This window comes from Brachyhypopomus gauderio, chromosome 2, assembly GCF_052324685.1.
Source record: "Brachyhypopomus gauderio isolate BG-103 chromosome 2, BGAUD_0.2, whole genome shotgun sequence".
NCBI classification, from domain to species: Eukaryota; Metazoa; Chordata; class Actinopteri; order Gymnotiformes; family Hypopomidae; genus Brachyhypopomus; species Brachyhypopomus gauderio.
The window spans coordinates 14,355,327-14,375,044 of NC_135212.1; the positions used below are offsets into that span (position 1 = coordinate 14,355,327).

At 42.2% G+C, this 19,718-nt stretch overlaps 1 protein-coding gene across 4 annotated transcripts; it reads right to left on the reverse strand.

The window, feature by feature from the left end:
* Window positions 1-182: 182 nt before the first annotated feature.
* Window positions 183-19,529, reverse strand: aurkb (aurora kinase B). 4 transcript variants are annotated; one of them, XM_076988031.1, is made up of 9 exons: window positions 19,400-19,529; window positions 13,356-13,394; window positions 13,069-13,132; window positions 12,881-12,911; window positions 12,488-12,676; window positions 1,800-1,938; window positions 1,441-1,589; window positions 1,084-1,258; window positions 184-555 (listed from the first exon to the last, which is right to left on the reverse strand). In XM_076988031.1, exons 1-9 carry the CDS (start codon window positions 19,403-19,405, stop codon window positions 373-375), a joined length of 975 nt encoding a protein of 324 aa, XP_076844146.1. In that variant the 5' UTR covers window positions 19,406-19,529; the 3' UTR covers window positions 184-372. The 4 variants fall into 4 exon arrangements, with proteins under 4 accessions (XP_076844147.1, XP_076844146.1, XP_076844150.1 ...); XM_076988035.1 differs by having other exon boundaries at window positions 19,440-19,476; XM_076988033.1 differs by having other exon boundaries at window positions 19,328-19,402.
* Between the last annotated feature and the right edge of the window lie 189 nt (window positions 19,530-19,718).

The window sequence follows — 19,718 nt, forward strand, 5'->3', positions numbered from 1 at the left end:
AACATGACCTTAGACCAGACATGGGCAAACTACGGCCCGTTAGGCTTATCCGGCCCGCCGAACTTGTCCAAATTATAGTAAAAACCCCCATTTACCCTTTTCTCCTTTCCCCCTGCATTTACATGATGTATATTGGTGTTAGTTTTCATGTTTACCAAATATCTTTCAATTAAAGTTTGGTGCATTTTGGTTAATTATTTTATTGGTATAAAACATTAATACGAGAGGAAGAAACAGGACAAAAAACAAAAGGATGTAAGAAAGCACAAGAGCTGTACAGTGTGAAGAGTCCTGTGTGCTATACCAGCGCTACACTGGAGTAGTGCATCGCAGGAGGGCAGGCCAGCCAGCAGTGTGTGAAGGGGAGGGGCTTCACTGTGCAGGGGCGGGCTTGGGCCGGCAGACGGGGGGCAGGACCCTGCGAGAGTTGGTCTTCACCCAAGGGTGCTCCATGACGCTCTTCATGGGTAGACGCATGGCAGGACTGTGTCTCAGCAGCTTGGAGATCAGGTCCCGCGCTCCGTCAGAGACCAGCTTAGGAAACTGCAGGTCCACCTGACTCACACACACACATTAAAAAGTGTAGATACATGTAGATGACATTTGTTTTAGCCTTCTACACAGAGTATCACTAGGTGCAAGAGTGGTTACACCCGCCACACTGATGTTCAGATATGTATGGTACAGCAGTATCGACCAATCAGGAAACTCCACTGGGAGGGAGCGGTCCTCCCTGCCTGCTGATCATCGTGTGTGTGAGAATGACGCATACTGAAGGGACAGCCAACTGCTTTGTGTGTGTGTGTGTGTGTGTGTATATATTTGTGTGTGTGTTTGGAGGGAGAAGGTTTGGATCGTAATGTGGGACAAAGGACATGGACGCCAAAGTCTGTCTGAACTTGGCAAAGAAACTCAAGTCTAACCAGTTGCCTAATTTGACACTATTCATACCATTATACCCTGTGAACAAAACTCTAGCTGCAAATCTATATAAGGAACAAAGTTTATATCAAGGAAATTGACAATTTGCCTAAAAAATAAAAGTGTAAACAATCACGGACACACACACACACACACACACACCTTGGTGATGCGTTTGTACGTCTCCGAGTGGCTGGCCGTCTCAAACGGGGGGTGACCAACCAGGCACTCGTAACACAGCACGCCGATGCACCACAGATCAACCTTCTCATCATGGGAGTGACCCTCGACCATCTCAGGAGGAAGGTAGTCAAGGGTGCCACACATGGTGCGACGTCTACACACACACACAAAAACAAATACACATGTGCTTTATCTCCGAGTTAGAGTAGAAGTGACATCAGTGACCCGTATATGAAAGTAAAAATACTTTGAGGCAACTTTTCAAAAGGAAGAAAGCAGTGCCATGGGGACATTTCATACAACCGGCCGGGCCACGTATTACAGAATGTGCGTTACCGTAACGATGGGGCATGGACGGACCAGCCGAAGTCTGCAATTTTGAGTTCCCCTCTGAAACCCAGTAACAGATTCTCTGGCTTGATGTCCCGATGGATCACTTTCTTCTCATGACAATACTGCAGAGCATCTGAAACCTCCTCCATGTACTGTGTACGTACACACACACACACACACACACACACACACACACACACACACACACACACACACACACACACACACACGTAATCTACAGCTGAAATCAACCATAATAGGAAGGAGGAGAAAGAGAACAGGTTTTTTATGCACTGTGATCTTATGACTGGCTGTGTCAGGTGCCAGGAGGTTAAAGGGCAGGGGTGGAAGGGTCATCTCACCGTGGCTGTGCGCTGGTCACTGAAGCGGCCACAGCGCTGCAGTTCCTTGTACATCTCTCCTCGCGGCGCATACTCCAGGATCAGGAACACACGCGTGGAGTCGTAGAAATAGTTATAGAAGGCCAAGATGTTGGGGTGTCTACACACACACACAGTTAAAACCAGACATTCCACATGGATGAATGAAATGGGCCTTTTAAAATAACATTAGCAGAGCTGCAATCATCCATTAGCTATCAGAAATGCATTCAAATGCAAGTCATATCTAAACCAGCCTTGATCAATCATAAGGTGGTCAAGCCAATCCAGACAACTGTGCTCAGGACCAGTGATGGCTTAGTTACCTTGAAAAAGTAATAAGGGGGGGGGGGGGGGGGGGTTATTCCAAGACCAAGAAGCGGGTTAAGTGATAAAACCGGGCAAGTTAACTCGGAATTCACAGAAACTCGAGGTTTTCCATTCCAGAAACCGAGTTTAGAGAGAACCTGAGTCAGTTACTATAGCAGGGGTACTCAACTGGCGGACCGCGGTCCGGATCCGGACCCGAACGCAGTCCTGTCCGGACCCAATCTCATTCCTGATTAACTGGATACGGACCAAAACAAAAACGTAGCATATATTTCAGGGCTATTGAAAAAACACTCCGTCACAAGTGTTACGTTTGCCACCCCCGCTCAACAACTTACGTTCGCCACCCCCCCCGGGCTACAAGCCTGGTTGACGCTTCGCGAGCGGTGCGAGGGTCCGCGCGGCGAAAATTACGTAATCGCTGAAGCTCCGCGTGCGCCGCGCTTCAGCGCAATGAACAAAGTCACGTTTTCAGGGTTCATACACCTTTATAAGGTGGAGTTCAAGCACTTGTACGTCACTTTCAAGGTCCATTTCAATATTTCCCAGCATGTTAAACATAATTAAGTTAAATATTTATACATAAAAAGCGAATTATTTCGAGTATATCACATTATTTAATGGTTGTTTATTTTAAAAACGCCCAATCTTCACGTCTTCACGTTCTCATGTTTCGTCCTGGAATTACAAGAGGCTCGTATTTGTTAACCTAATACAAGAGAACTATTCAGTCAGACAGATATTTGTTGTGAAACCAAGTAGTTACAATTTAGTACTTTAACCTAAATTCCATCACTTTTCAAACCTGAAACACATAGCAACATTAAAATTGGTCAGGTAAATGTTCATTCCCCTGTTTTGAGGGGTGTTTCTACCACATATTGTTTCGGACAAAACACCACAACCCCCCCCCCCCCCCCCCAAGGCAGAACTTGCCTTCCACGGCAGCACAACTGCGATGTACGTGCACCTAAAAACATGTTGTGGCTGATTGTGACAATGATGAAGAGGGACCGTCATCTCTGCAATCTAAATTACTAGTTAGCTGCTAAAGTTAGCGTAAACAGAGCGTTAACTTAGTACTTACTTATCGTGGTAGCTGTAAAAGTTAACATTAGTGATGGCGATTTGTTTCATTAGCCTTAGCACGCATTCGTGTATTCTGTAATGTCAGTGAGACCAAAATCTTATTTTTGTGAATAATTCCTTAGTTTCAGGTACCTACCTAATTTGATTTAAACGTAGCTACATTTAAATCAGAGACAAATGAAAGGAAGAAAAACCTAAAAATAATAATTTCTTTATTAATGTATTTATTTTTGCGTTGTTTAAGCCAGTGCCTTATACTTATTTTAATAATTGTTTGTTGCATCAAGCTGCATATTTCATTAAAGGTTTAATGAACTATGATCTTATTGTTTTTTTTTTTAGCTGAAATCTAATGATGATTATATAATAGCATTTGCATTCTAGTGTGATAAGCTGTATGTTTTATATTCAATTAACGCACGATCCGATTAGTTGACTATAAAAATAATCGTTTGTGGCAGCCCTACTTACATCCATAACATTATTAAGCGTCACCTTTCAAATATTACACAACGCGGATCAGCCCTCAATTTTCTCCAGATTTTTTATACATCGCTCTTCGTTTTTTTTGCTAGTGGAAGTTTTTTTTTATAGTGTAGGAGATGCGGAACCTGTCAGCAAAGCTTCTGTATGTCGGTCTGTCCGAAAAGTATGTCTGGCATTAAAACGGCTAGTGCCCAGTTTTGTGGTGTTTCCTGGGCATACGCCAGTTATGGACATCAATGAATTCCATAGCATTGTAGGTTTTTTTTTTTTTTTTTACTCACACAGGCAATAAAGAAATTAGGCAAAGGAGAAGCAATATATAACCAACTTCGTTTCATTTACATTTTATGAATTTCCTAGAGTGATTGATGGAACCCACATATGCTACCTATTACAGCACCATAAAAAAAAACTGTTCTTGGCAGTGATTCACAAAGGAATGATGTCCAGACTTATTTAAATCAAATGAATCTGAATGCCAGACAATGTGTTAAGAACCTTGGCGTCACCTTTGATAATGAGCTCAACTTCAAATCACATCATGACTACATGCAAGACAGCTTACTTTCACCTTCGAAACATCGCTAAGGTACGAGATATGCTCTCTCCTGCTGACAGTGAAAAACTTGTCCATGCATTTATCACACCAAGGCTAGATTATTGTAACGCTGTTCTATCTGCTCTTCCAAAGAGCTCTATTTCGCACCTACAGCGAGTTCAGAACGCGGCTGCAAGGGTTCTGACCCGCAGGAGAAAGAGAGATCATATTACACCTGCACTCCACTCACTGCACTGGTTACCTGTCAGCTTTAGAATAGATTTTAAAGGTTCTAGTCATGGTTTTTAAATCTCTTCATGGTCTTGCCCCTCTTTACCTCAGTGAAATGATGGTTAGATATGTTCCAGTCAGGTCTCTCAGGTCTTCAAACAGTAATCTACTGGTGATTCCTAAAAGCCGATTAAAGATTGGCGAGGGTGCTTTTAGCCACTATGGCCCAAAACTCTGGAATTCTCTTCCTGAAGAGCTCAGAGGCATTTCATCCCTGCATAGTTTTAAGAACAGTCTCAAAACATTCCTGTTTAGATCCGCTTTTAGTTAAGAAATTCTCAATCTTATTTACTTTATTACATTATGTTGTCTATTATTTTCTAAATCCAATTATCTTAGTTTTATTTACTTTACTTTTTATTATCTTTTTTACTTTACTTTTTGTGTTATTTTAATATTTTTATCTTTAATTTCTTTTAACATTTTCTTTTTGTCTTATCTCCTTTTAATGTTTATTTTATTTATACTGTAAAGCAATTTGAGTTGCATGTATGTATGAAAGGTGCTATACAAATAAAGATTATTATTATTATTATTATTATAAAACATGAAGGCAATTAAATAAACAGAAAATCCATCCATAGCATTAATGTACAGGTACTAACCTTTATAACCTGTAATGAATAATGTTCTTATCTTTAATGGTAACAAAAATAACATAGCTATTGTAACAGACCATTTTCCCCATCAAGATCTAATGTGATTCTTCCCACCTCATCACAAATGTTGAAGCCAGATGGCCAGGATCTGTACATGATTCCACACTGTACAACAAATTTGAACAGGGTAGGCCTGCAGTAGTTTTGCTAGTTCACATGCAGTGTAATAGTCAAATCATTGCAAACCCTAGTGAGATTATAGGACACTATGACGGCCTCCTTCATGGAGACAGAGGGTATCCCTGCCTGCCCTATACCTCATGACTCCTTATTCAGATCCTGCACCTGGACCACAGTCCCAATACAATCAGGCTCACAGCAAAACCAGGGCAGTGGCGGACGAAGTACACCAATTATGTACTTGAGTAAAAGTACAGTTACCTTGCATTGAATATTACTCAAGTAAAAGTATTCACCTCAATTTTTTACTTGAGTAGAAGTACAAAAGTATCTGCCTTCAAAAATACTTAAGTATTAAAAGTAAAAGTAAAAACCTTTTTTTCTTAGCGTCACATCAAAACTCCTAGGCCTACACGATCAACAGGTGAACAGGAAACAGTGCCTTACATTTGCCTAGCAAACACAAAATACACAAAACTAGCCTATATTATCCTCACGACAGTCATCTCCAAACTTTATCCATATTAATAATTCACACTAGAAAGGTAGACAAGTGGACAAACCGTTTAATATGAAAACATAATTCACCACCAAACAGAACAATAATTTTGAACCGGTCACTTCAGTCCAGCTTGGGGGACTTTTTCTGAGGTTATATGTTGTCCACCACATGGCGGGACAGGGAAGCTAGAAGCTACTGAACTCATAATATTAAACTTGGCCGAATAATTAATATAATAATAATCAGGGTTGCCAACTCTCACGCAATGAGCATGAGACACACGCATTGACTGTCTTTACCAGAGACCGTCTTCACTCGCACTTCACTTCACATGCATCCGATTTCTCACACAGAAAAAAAATCTAGTTTATTTACCTCTGATCTAAATCTATGATTCAATGAGTTACTAGTTAGCTCTGGTGCCAACCACCGGCGATCGATCGCGATATAATACTTAATTTGTGTCCAACAATTTACACTCGCCGCCACCCCCACCCCCCGCCAACATTTTACACACATGCCGCCCCCCCCCCCCCAACCCTGATAATAATAATTTAAATAATAATTTTAATAATTTTGCTTCGCTCATATTTGCTTGCCTTCGCCTCCCTCATAGGAATGAATTGCGAAGTTCGCGTCGCTTGTCCAAATTTGCGTGTTTGTGTCACCGGCTTTAACGTTTGATGTGGGAATTTCCTGTGGTAAACTGGCGCTTAGCATCTCCACAGATTACAATTTAGGTACTAGCACACTGCTTTGGATAAAAGCATCTGTTAAATGTAGTGTACTTCAATGTGATATAATTAAGCGGGGTATATAAACCTACTAATCTAATGGTGAACTTACTTCGATGTGCTTTTTCAAGTTTGACAGCGAGTTCATAAATGATAACAGCGATGTGTTCTTCGGAATGCAGAGGAGGATAATTTTTCTTTTCGAGGAACTCAAACATTTCGCCTAAATAAGGCCAGGGGTGTTGGGGGAAGACATCTATTGCAGCCATGTCAGATACTCAGCCATTTAGCGTACAAATCTTAATCTCTTACTGAGCGCTGATTGGTTATAGTCTGTGACATGGTACACTTTTACCTTTCGGTATTTCATTAAACGTTGATTAAAAATGAAAAAGGAACGACATGTTTCTGTAAATGTAGCGAAGTGAAAAGTAAAAATTTTCGCTTTGAAATGTAGTGAAGTGAAAGTATAAAGTCTTACCAAATAAAAGTACTTGAGTAAAGTACAGATACATGGAAATGTTACTTAAGTACAGTAACGAATTACATTTACTTAGTTACTGTCCACCACTGAACCAGGGCAAGAATTGAAATGACCCTAGGAATCCTCGAGGCCAGGTTCCAGTACCTGAAGGGGCTCAGAGTTACCCCTGAGAGGGCGTGCCACATAATAACTAGGGATGCACCGATCCAATATTGGTATCGGATATCGGGTCCGATCTAGAAAATTTTTCTGGATCGGAAAACGTGAAAAGAAGCCGATCCAAATGACCGATCTTTTGCTCCATTTATTCCTGCCATTGTATGCATTTACTGGGTGCCACTGACGCAGAGCGTCATGACGTCTCGTGCGTAATGCTTCATGGCTCCCGCATGGTTAAACACGAGTAGCAACAATGGAGCGATCCAAAGAATCAGCCGTGTGGAGGTTTTTCACACTCGCCTCACCAACAAGTCCAACAGCTTTGTGTAACATATGCAAAAGACAAGTGTCGAGGGGCGGTGATAACGTTACGAGGTACAATACTACTAACCTTATCAGGCACCTACAAAAGCACCACGCTAAAGAACACGCAGAGTTTGTCCAACTAACCAACTCGAAAGGAAAAAGTACAACTAAACAGGCAACTTTGGCAGACACTCTTCTAAGACAGGAAAAACTCCCACCAAACAGCATAAGAGCCCAGAAAATTACTGCGAGGGTGATGGAGTTTATTGTTTTAGGACTACAACCACTGAATATAGTGGAAAATGTAGGATTTCGTCGTCTAATGGACTACTTGGAACCAAGATACATTGTGCCGTCAAGAAAATATGTTTCGGAAACAGCACTGCCCGAGCTCTACAGTAAAGTCCGCAAGCAAATATCAGGCGAGCTAAAATGTGCACAAGTTCTCAGCTTTACAACAGATATTTGGACATCTGATGTGAGCCCCATGTCTCTGCTAAGCCTCACAGTGCACTGGCTCAACCCCACCTGTGAGCACCGCAGTGCAATGCTCGGAGCAAAAAACTTCCGCGGCTCACACACAAGTGACTCTATTGCGACAGCGCTGACAACCATGATCGATGAGTGGGAAATCCCGTTCGATAAAATGCATGTAATTTTGAGCGACAACGCTGCAAACATGAAGGCGATGGACAGTATGAAAGTGCGCAACTTGGGCTGCTTTGCGCACACATTACAGCTAATTGTCAACGAGGGTTTGCTGTCTCAAAGGAGCCTAAATGATGCGCTGACAAAGTGCCGGCATATTATTGGGCATTTCAAACATTCTCAGTTGTCATATTCACGGCTACACAACATCCAGATTGAAATGCAAATGCAGCCAAAACGTCTTCAGCAAGATATAAAAATCAGATGGAACAGCACTTATTATATGATGCAAAGCCTTCTGGAGCAAAAGAGAGCTCCGAGTGCCCATGTTGCAGATCATGACCTGCCTGCAACATTGACTTCCCTTCAGTGGGCCTAGCTGGAGAGAGCAATGATTGTCCTGGCTCCATCTGAAGAACTGACGAGGAAAGTGAGTTCATCCACAGCTTCTGCTGCTGATGTAATTCCAGCTGTCACTGTTCTCAAACGCATTTTGGGTAAAGAAGGTGATTGTGACTGGGATCAAAACTATGAAAACAACCCTGCTACAAGCTGTGAACAACCGCTTCAGTGCTGTGGATGATGAGCTCCTCTATGCCCTTGCCACCTTGCTGGACCCACGATACAAAGACAGGTATGATAACTGTTCATGTGATGTAACTTAAAAATTAAATTAGTATTAATATAAGGAATGCACAGATAAAGGTACATTCTTACTCTAAACTACCAGAGTAAACAAAATGATAGTTGTTTTAATTATTTTTGCCACAATGCATAAAAATGCATTGCATTGCATGCATAATAACTATTAAGTTTTTTGTTTCAGATATTTTACAGGGGCTGATTCTGCAAAGAAAGCTAAAGATGCATTAATCAAAGAGTTGGAGGAAGAAGAACTGAGAAGCACCACATCTGATGCAACAGATGAGGCAGAGCCACCTGAAAAAGTGCCTCATGTGGAGGCAGCAGCAACAACAACACTGGCACCATCAGCAGCAGCAGCACCTTCAAGTAAAAGCAGCTTTATGCAAGAGTTTGAGCAAATTCTTGAGGAGTGTGAGGAACCTGGTGCAGCAAGCACTTCTAGCATCGCTGTCCAAGTGCAGACCTATTACTCAGAGAAAACCGTTCCTGCATCAGATGACCCATACCAATACTGGGGAGTCAACAGACAGAGGTTCCCTGCCCTTGCTGCTGTTGCCACAAAATACTTGTGTGCCCCATGCACCAGTGTTGAAAGTGAGAGACTATTTAGCACAGTCTCAAACATCATGGATGAGAAGAGAAATAGATTAACTGCAGACAGTAGAGATGCTTGCTTTCTTGAGCAAGAACCTGCTCCAAGGGCTTGAGTGAGGGGCTAGAACTATTTGGTATATGTTACTGCGTTAAATAGTTTACGGTATTTGAAAGTATGTTTGGTATGAATATTTAAGTTTCCAATAGATCCTCACTCCATGTTACTTTATTTTTTGGATCTGCTTCTTATATTGCACTACTACCTGAAGATTTGATTGTGTTTTTAGGAATATTTAAGTTACCTCATCTAATGCTGCTCTGTGTTATATTGCACTATTACCTGTTTACACTATTTGGAGGTTTGGTGTGTATTTATAGGAATATTTAAGTTATCAATATATCCTCAACCAAATGCTGCTCTGTGTTATATTGCAGTGCAATATCTGTTTACAGTACTTTATCTGTGGTTTAATAGTTTATCAATAGTTTATCTGCACTTGGTGCAGCTGGTATATTTTTGTATTTTCTGACAAAATTTAGACTAATTAAGATTTTTATATTTGAACAGAGTGTTTATGCTGTTGCATGGCTTTAATAATAAATAATATATCATTCATATTAGTTTGATATGTTCATATTCATTTAAGAAAGTAATGTAAAATTTGGTATCGGTTGGTATCGGGTATTGACCGATACTTAAAGCCATTATATCGGTATCAGGACTAAAAAAGCTGGATCGGTGCATCTCTAATAATAACGGCATATGTGGTATTACACAACATTGTAACCATCCAGGAAGAGCGACAGCCTACCATCTCTGACATGCCCACAGACGAGGAACCTTACATGCATGTGGGTGACAGAGATGGTAGAGTTGTCAGAGACTCCATCTGCAATCACTGCTTTTCACATTAAATCATGCACCCCCCCCCCCCCCCCCCCCCCCCCCCCCCCCCCCCAAACCCTGTAACCAGGGCTTAATCCTGTCGGAACAGGATCCGGGAACCCTTTCATTTTGAAAGGTGCTTTCCGGGAACTGTCTGCCTCGATCCGGTAACTTTCAAGCCTACTAATTATAATTTAAGAAGAAATCTGTCTGCGTTGAACCAATTGAACAAAATTCTATAAAAGACATTTTTTTAAACACAAGATCCACATTCAGGCTTCCTAAATCACACAAGAGCTCTCCTTTTTAGCGATGCCTTTCCGCATCTCCCCTATAAAGCCTGTTTATACTTTTGCGAGTGACCATAGCGCGCGACTCCGCACACCTCGTGCGAACCTCTGCGAACGGCGGAAGCGTTCATACTTGCCGCGTCACATTCTATGCACTGTTGCCCGAAACGATATATGGTAGTATAAAGAAACACCCCTCAAAAAAAAAGGGGAGGAACATTTACCTGACGAATTTTAATGTTGCTTTGTGTTTCAGATTTGAAAAGTGCTGGAATTTAGGCTAAAGTACTTGAAAATGCACTTCTGCACTTAAAACACTTATAAAATACATGTAAATAATTCAAGTCATTTATATATACGAATTGGCTTGTTATATTGGCATTTGTGCGCCTAAGCGTTGCGTTTTGTGTGCGATCCGGTGACGTTGTTGGCCGCAGTGATCCTGTGTCTCATGCCGCTGTTTGCATTCCAGCATCGTTTGATTTACAAATTAAGCACTGCCTGTAACCTTTTAATATACATTAGTCAAATTCACTGTCATGTTTCATTATTTCATTTTTCCTGTAAATAAATATAATTTAGGATATATTTTAAGAATACCACTCAGATTAGACCTGGAATTAGTAAATGTTCAATTTAAAAAAATTTATTAAAAACTCAGTATTATAAATGTGGAGAATATAATAAAATAATCACGCCCTTCTGTTAAATATAAAAACATTTTCACTCACGCATCAACTCTGTTGGCAATTTTTTTGACATGCTGACTGCCTTTCTCTAGCAGCTACCATAGTATTACATTTACATTTAATAATATCTAAATATTCTGCATACGCAGTCATTAATACTTCAAGCTATAGGTGGTGTGAAATACGATGCTTGGCTGATTTTCACGTTCAAGTCCATGATAAATCTTATTTATCTCCATTCCATTAAGAATGCCTTTTATAGTTACGCGTGAACGCACTTCTGTCTGGGTCAACCTACTCAAAGTTGAGTGACCCCGATTACATTAACTCCGATCAGCCGTTTTGGAACCGAAAACTCTGAGTACGTCAGATCGGGGTAAGACAACTCAGAGTTCAGGGTTAAGTTTAGAGTTTGTTAAACCCGCTTTCTGGAATACCCCCCAGATTACTGATTACTCCTTTTAAAAGTAACTTAGTTACGTTACATATTACTTAATTTTAAAAGTAACGTTAGATTACTTTAGTAGTTACATTCAGCAGCAAAATGAGTTTTTCCAATACTCACTTTATTGGAAGTGCTTTTTTTATCAGTAAAATAAAGTGCTTTTTTTTTATCTCCTGACATTACGTTTGTGTCGTTGCGCGGTATTATTTGTAAATATATTTGTAAACGTAATACAAACAAACTATTCAGTCTGACAGCTATTTGTTGTGAAACGAAATACCATACAATTTCAAGCATTTACAAGCAGGCTACGTTAGCCAAAATTCCAGCACTTTTCAAACCTGGAACACAAAGCAAAATTAAAATTCATCAGGTAAATGTTCCTCCCCCTGTTTTTGAGGGGTGTTTCTTTACACTACCACATATCGTTATGGGAGAACACTGCACAGAATGATGTGAACGCGCTCGCACGCTCACAGGTTCGCGCAGCGTGCGGAGTTGAGCGCTACGGTCAGACGCAAAAGTATAACAGCCAAAAAGAAACCAAAAATATATATTTTTACTAAGGAAAATAAAATGGTACCGCACAGTTACTTGGATAAGTAACTTTAATCTGATTACTGGACTGGAAATAGTAACGCGTTATATTATTCGTTACTGAAAAAAGCGGTAAGATTAGAGTAACACATTACAGACATCACTGCTCAGGACACAGATGAACCCAGATGAAGGTGTGAGGATTCTCACCCTCACGTGCAGGAGAAGCACCACTCACCTGAGGTGGGACTGGATCTCTATCTCCCTCCTGAGCTGGTGCTCCACCCCCTCCTTCTCCATCTGGGATTTGAAGAGCACCTTCAGTGCCACAATGGCCTTGATCTTCTTATCTCGGGCAAGGTACACATTCCCAAACTTCCCCTTTCCCAGCGGTCTTCCGATGTCGAAGTCCTTAATGGTGAACTTCCTGCAGTGGCGAAGACAGTTTGACCCATTACCTACAAGGCTTGTCTAATAACTTCAAAATAACGCAGGCACTGTGGATTTTTAATGCATCTTAAATTCAGAAATCTACAATCAGTTGCCACAGAAGATGATACTGAGATGGAGGTTTATACTCTTGAACTAAAGTATCCTGGTTCAGTTTTGGAGTAGGAGAAGAACAACTCACTTCTGTGTCTTCACTGGGACTCTCCCTGGGCCTGGAAGTGAAAAGAAATTTATAGCCAATAGCGACCACAGACACACGAGAAGTGTCTGAATAAATCTTGTGTGGAAACACTCATCCCTGTTAAAAAAATGTGGACTCTATAATCCAACAGCACTGACTAAACAGGGAGGAGAACTAGTGTGTGTTACCCATGGCTGCGTGTCTCTCTGTTCCGGGATCAGTCTCTTCTCTGGAGGGTCCGCCCATGGCACTCTAACACACAAGATTGATCAAATCACACCATTAACTTTCACCATTTATTTGACGCACAACCGTTTACATGTGGACGTTAACGAATGGCGAGCTCGCGGAGGCTGAGGCACGAACACATGTTAACTAGCTTAACCGGCTTGCTGACGGAGTTTCTAGCAATCACACGTTAGTTTGCGCCTATTAACTTAAGAAAACGTGTGTGAGGCGACGACCTGTCCGTTACCTGTGCGAGAAGACCGGTGGGGTCTCTGTTCTCCTTGTTCTGAAACCACAGAAAGCGTCTCAGTGTGAGATCACATAACACTAAAACACCAAACCCTGATCACCTGGATGAGCTGCCCAACGTTAACGGACCGACAGGCCCGAACCAAGACTGGTTCCGTCCACACCGACCAGTTACACAACTGGGAAGAGTTCAGTTCCATGTACACACACATCTGTCCAGCGATCACACAACCATGTGTACATATATAAGCGCACACACACACCGAACAACCGTGCGTACGTACACACACACACACACCGAACAACCGTGCGTACGTACACACACACACACACACACACACACACACACACACACCGAACAACCGTGCGTACGTACACACACACACACACACCGAAGAACCGTGCGTACGTACACACACACACACCGAACAACCGTGCGTACGTACACACACACACACACACACACACACACCGAACAACCGTGCGTACGTACACACACACACAGAACAACCGTGCGTACGTACACACACACACAGAACAACCGTGCGTACGTACACACACACACAGAACAACCGTGCGTACGTACACACACACACACACACACACACACCGAACAACAGTGCATACGTACACACACACACACACACACACCGAATAACAGTGCGTACGTACACACACACACCGAATAACAGTGCGTACGTACACACACACACACACACACACACACACACACACACACACACACACACACACACACACCGAATAACAGTGCGTACGTACACACACACACCGAATAACCGTGTGTAGGGGTGGGCGATATAATATTGTTCACAAAAATACCGGTACATTTCTTTATTCGATAGGATTTCGCTATATCGCGACATTATGACGTAAGGACGCAGGTTGTGCGTGCAGCGCGCAAAATAAACATGGCCAACAGCGGAGAGAGCAGCAGTGCTCACACTGTGAATGATTTAGTTCCTAAACGAGTAGCTACATCAGTAGTGTGGAAGTATTTCATGAACAGTTCACGTTAAAAGTTCACAATTTTAATTATGAACTAGTTCAAAGTTCAGTTCATTTTACTTTTTTTTCCAAATAATTCAGATATTCAAATACTTTTTTCATGATTTGGCTGTTGCGCAATCAAGGGGCAGACACAAATGCGAAGTAGATTTTATTTCACATCTTACATCTGCAGACGACACGCGAGTGGACCGCGAATGACGTGGCATGATGAATAGAGAACTAACGCTTAATACACTAAAAGGCAGCGGAAGTGACAAGGGCACAAAACTAGACCAAACAAGAGTACAACTAATTGTTACATACACTGACATGAACAAACACACGGGAAGCAAGTAACGGCCATACATGAACATGAAGTCTAGCAGAATATACATGTATTGCCAGGCACAATATCACAATAACACGGAGACCAAACATGAACTGAAAACCTAAAACACTACGAACCTGAAAATGGAACAGAGACTTTAACCATACACAAACACGAAGCTAATCAAAACCACGAATCACAGATAAGGCGTGAATACCGTGCACACCCAACTAGGAAATAAAGAAACGACAATGATCCCCGAAGGTATAGTCTGGACATAGGCTATATATTCACACCAACTAGGAGATAAAGAAACGACAATGATCCCTGAAGGTATAGTCTGGACTAGGGTTGCAGCGGTAACCGGTTTCACGGTATACCACGGTATTAAAATGCACGGTTATCATACCGTGTGCGTCTGCTTATTACCGGTAAAAAGCAAGCCAGCGGAAAAACTGACCCGCGCATGCGCAACTCCGCTCCGGTTCAGCTACTCAGCACACAGCGGTGAGAATGACAGAAAGTGCATCAGACTTAACAAATGTTTAATAAAAAAAAAAAGCTAAACTAAAATCAGCGGCGAAAATGACGTTGGCTCCACCCGTGCGCGAGGGTCTCGCGCGCTGTCGATTCGCGAGGTCGTACACTATGCGCGCCGCGCCTCAGCGCAATGAACAAAGTCATGTTTGCAGGGTTCATACACCTTTATAAGGTGGAATTAAAGCACTTGTACATAACTTTAAAGGTCCGTTTCAATATTTCCCAACACTTAAGTTAAATATTTATACATATACTCGAAATGATTAGCTTTTTCATCACATTATTTAATGGTTGTTTATTTTCAAAACGACCAATCTTAACGTCTACACGTTCTCTCATTTTTCGTCCGGGAATTACAAGAGGCTCGTATTTGTTAACGTAATGCAAGAGAACTGTGCGGAGTCGCGCGCTACGGTCACTAGTGAAAGTATAATTCTAGCTTTTTATGGTCCTTGCTTTCACTGGATGTGAAAGACGCCATTAATTTACATGCGTTCATTTTCAAATTCTAACGTGTCTGTTTTTCATATGTTAAAACCAGACTCTGTGTGAACGCCTTAAAATAGAAATCTCTATTCTGACGGTCATGTCAGAAATAAATCCTCTCTTTCTGCAGTATCTGGTTATATTCTAACTTGGCAGTACAACGGACGTTTACAACAGTTGTTGATCAGACACTGACCCAGGCTGAGTTTATCAGATACTAAATAATTTAAACTTAAATAATTGTACTGAAATCCATGATTTAGGTTTCTCTAATTTTGCAGTATTTATATAAACATGTTTACAGCTTTTTTTTTTTTTTTAAAGGAGACATTTTGTATAGCTACAATAGTTCCAGGTTTCTACAATAAATAGTTAATTGAACAAAAAAACTTGTAATTTCTTTAAGGGTCAGTGTATCTTTTAATAATATACAAACTAACTGTGATACCGTGATAACCGTGATACCGCGGTATTTTCTGAGACGGTTATCATACCGTGAAAATCTCATACCGTTGCAACCCTAGTCTGGACATATACACACCAACTAGGAGATAAAGAAACGACAATGATCCCTCAAGGTATAGTCTGGACATAGGCAATACACACACACTTGTAAAACTAAGACGAGCTAACACGGAACAGCTGAAACAGAGGGGCGGAACAAGAACAAGGAAAACATAAAAACGATGTGACTAAAAGGGGGCGGAGCCAGACGTGACAAGTACAAGCTAGAAATCACTATACGTTCTTATACGTGCTATGCCTACCCCGCTCTGCTGCAATTCATCACGGGTAACGTCGTGCGGAAGCCAGTATGTTATTAACTAGCCAGTATGTTAACTATTCTCATGCGGACACTACGTTGCCCACAATGCATTGCGCACACAACATCAAAACCATTTCTGTCTGGTGATGCATGATTTAAGCGGCACCAGCGAGAATACAGGAGGGAGGAAATTTCTCTCGTTGCGTTTCAAAAGAGAAAACAGATGTCACTCAGTTTTCAATGGAAACAAATTCCAACGTTCATTTACAGTGATGTCTACCGTTCATGACACATAATGTGAACTAATTCACGTTCAAGTTATTAAAAAATGTGTTTTGTTCAGTTCAACGTTCACGAAAAAATGAGCGTGTTCAATGAACGCGTTCTTTTGAACTCGCACAACACTGTGAATAGTGAATTTACTTGAGTTTCTATTTTACCAACTTCCGCCCTGTCCTGCCTCTCTTCTTCGCGCAACTCATTTGGGACGTAGACTTGACTTATTACTGCCTCTTTGTTATGACCTTTTGGGAAGAAAAAATATCGAGATATATATCGTATATCGCCATTCAGCTAAAAAATATCGAGATATTATTTTTGCTCCATATCGCCCAGCCTTAACCGTGCGTACACACACACGCCGAATAACCACCGTGTGTACGTACACACACACACACCGAATAACCACCGTGTGTACGTACACACACACACACCGAATAACCACCGTGTGTACGTACACACACACACACCGAATAACCACCGTGTGTACGTACACACACACACACACACACACACCGAATAACCGTGTGTACGTACACACACACACACACACACACCGAATAACCGTGTGTACGTACACACACACACACCGAATAACCGTGTGTACGTACACACACACACACCGAATAACCGTGTGTACGTACACACACACACACCGAATAACCGTGTGTACGTACACACACACACACCGAATAACCGTGTGTACGTACACACACACACACAGAATAACCGTGTGTACGTACACACACACACACAGAATAACCGTGTGTACGTACACACACACACACAGAATAACCGTGTGTACGTACACACACACACACAGAATAACCGTGTGTACGTACACACACACACACACACAGAATAACCGTGTGTACGTACACACACACACACACACAGAATAACCGTGTGTACGTACACACACACACACACACAGAATAACCGTGTGTACGTACACACACACACACACACACACAGAATAACCGTGTGTACGTACACACACACACACACACACACACAGAATAACCGTGTGTACGTACACACACACACACACACACACAGAATAACCGTGTGTACGTACACACACACACACACACAGAATAACCGTGTGTACGTACACACACACACACACACAGAATAACCGTGTGTACGTACACACACACACACACACAGAATAACCGTGTGTACGTACACACACACACACACACACCGAATAACCGTGTGTACGTACACACACACACACACACACCGAATAACCGTGTGTACGTACACACACACACACACACACCGAATAACCGTGTGTACGTACACACACACACACACACACACACCGAATAACCGTGTGTACGTACACACACACACACACACACCGAATAACCGTGTGTACGTACACACACACACACAGAATAACCGTGTGTACGTACACACACACACACAGAATAACCGTGTGTACGTACACACACACACACACACACAGAATAACCGTGTGTACGTACACACACACACACACACAGAATAACCGTGTGTACGTACACACACACACACACACAGAATAACCGTGTGTACGTACACACACACACACAGAATAACCGTGTGTACGTACACACACACACACACACACAGAATAACCGTGTGTACGTACACACACACACACACACAGAATAACCGTGTGTACGTACACACACACACACACACAGAATAACCGTGTGTACGTACACACACACACACACACAGAATAACCGTGTGTACGTACACACACACACACACACAGAATAACCGTGTGTACGTACACACACACACACACACAGAATAACCGTGTGTACGTACACACACACACACACACAGAATAACCGTGTGTACGTACACACACACACACACACACACAGAATAACCGTGTGTACGTACACACACACACACACACACACAGAATAACCGTGTGTACGTACACACACACACACACACACAGAATAACCGTGTGTACGTACACACACACACACACACAGAATAACCGTGTGTACGTACACACACACACACACACACAGAATAACCGTGTGTACGTACACACACACACACACACAGAATAACCGTGTGTACGTACACACACACACACACACACACAGAATAACCGTGTGTACGTACACACACACACACACACACAGAATAACCGTGTGTACGTACACACACACACACACACACACACACACACACACACACACACACAGAATAACCGTGTGTACGTACACACACACACACACACACACACCGAATAACCGTGTGTACGTACACACACACACACACCGAATAACCGTGTGTACGTACACACACACACACACACCGAATAACCGTGTGTACGTACACACACACACACACACCGAATAACCGTGTGTACGTACACACACACACACACACACACACCGAATAACCGTGTGTACGTACACACACACACACACACACCGAATAACCGTGTGTACATAAACACATACATATACACATATAACAAATATCTGTACATATCTTTAGCGAGCCTGGCTAGAAAGTCAAACGTAAACTGCATTTTCCTCCTTACACAGACACGTTATCCTCCGTTATGTTTAAATAATCGACCTCAGCTCCGTATGGACATTAAGACGGTAGTTACCTGCATGTTTCAATAAGGAGGAAGCGAATAAAACACGAACCGCGTTAACCGCCCAATGTCCTCACAGCGGTTTAAATTAAACCGACCCGCTCTACCGTTGGCTCGTCTCTTCTTCTGCGGCTCCACCACCGCCGTTGTACCGCCACCTAGCGGTGTCCCGCCACCGCCGTTATACCGCCACCTAGCGGCGCCCCGCCACCGCCGTTATACCGCCACCTAGCGGCTCCATCCGGTCGGGCGACGTGCGCGCTGTTTTTCGGTCATATGATGAAAGGCAAAGAATGTAGAATAAAACTCGATTTCAGCAGCAACGAAGGAA

Coding starts and splice junctions, on each gene's coding strand:
- aurkb (XM_076988031.1), bottom strand. Junction 1,939..12,487: donor GAGATCCAGTCCCACCTCAG/GTGAGTGGTGCT, acceptor GTGTGTGTGTAG/ACACCCCAACATCTTGGCCT. Junction 1,259..1,440: donor GTCCATGCCCCATCGTTACG/GTAACGCACATT, acceptor GTGTGTGTGTAG/ACGTCGCACCATGTGTGGCA.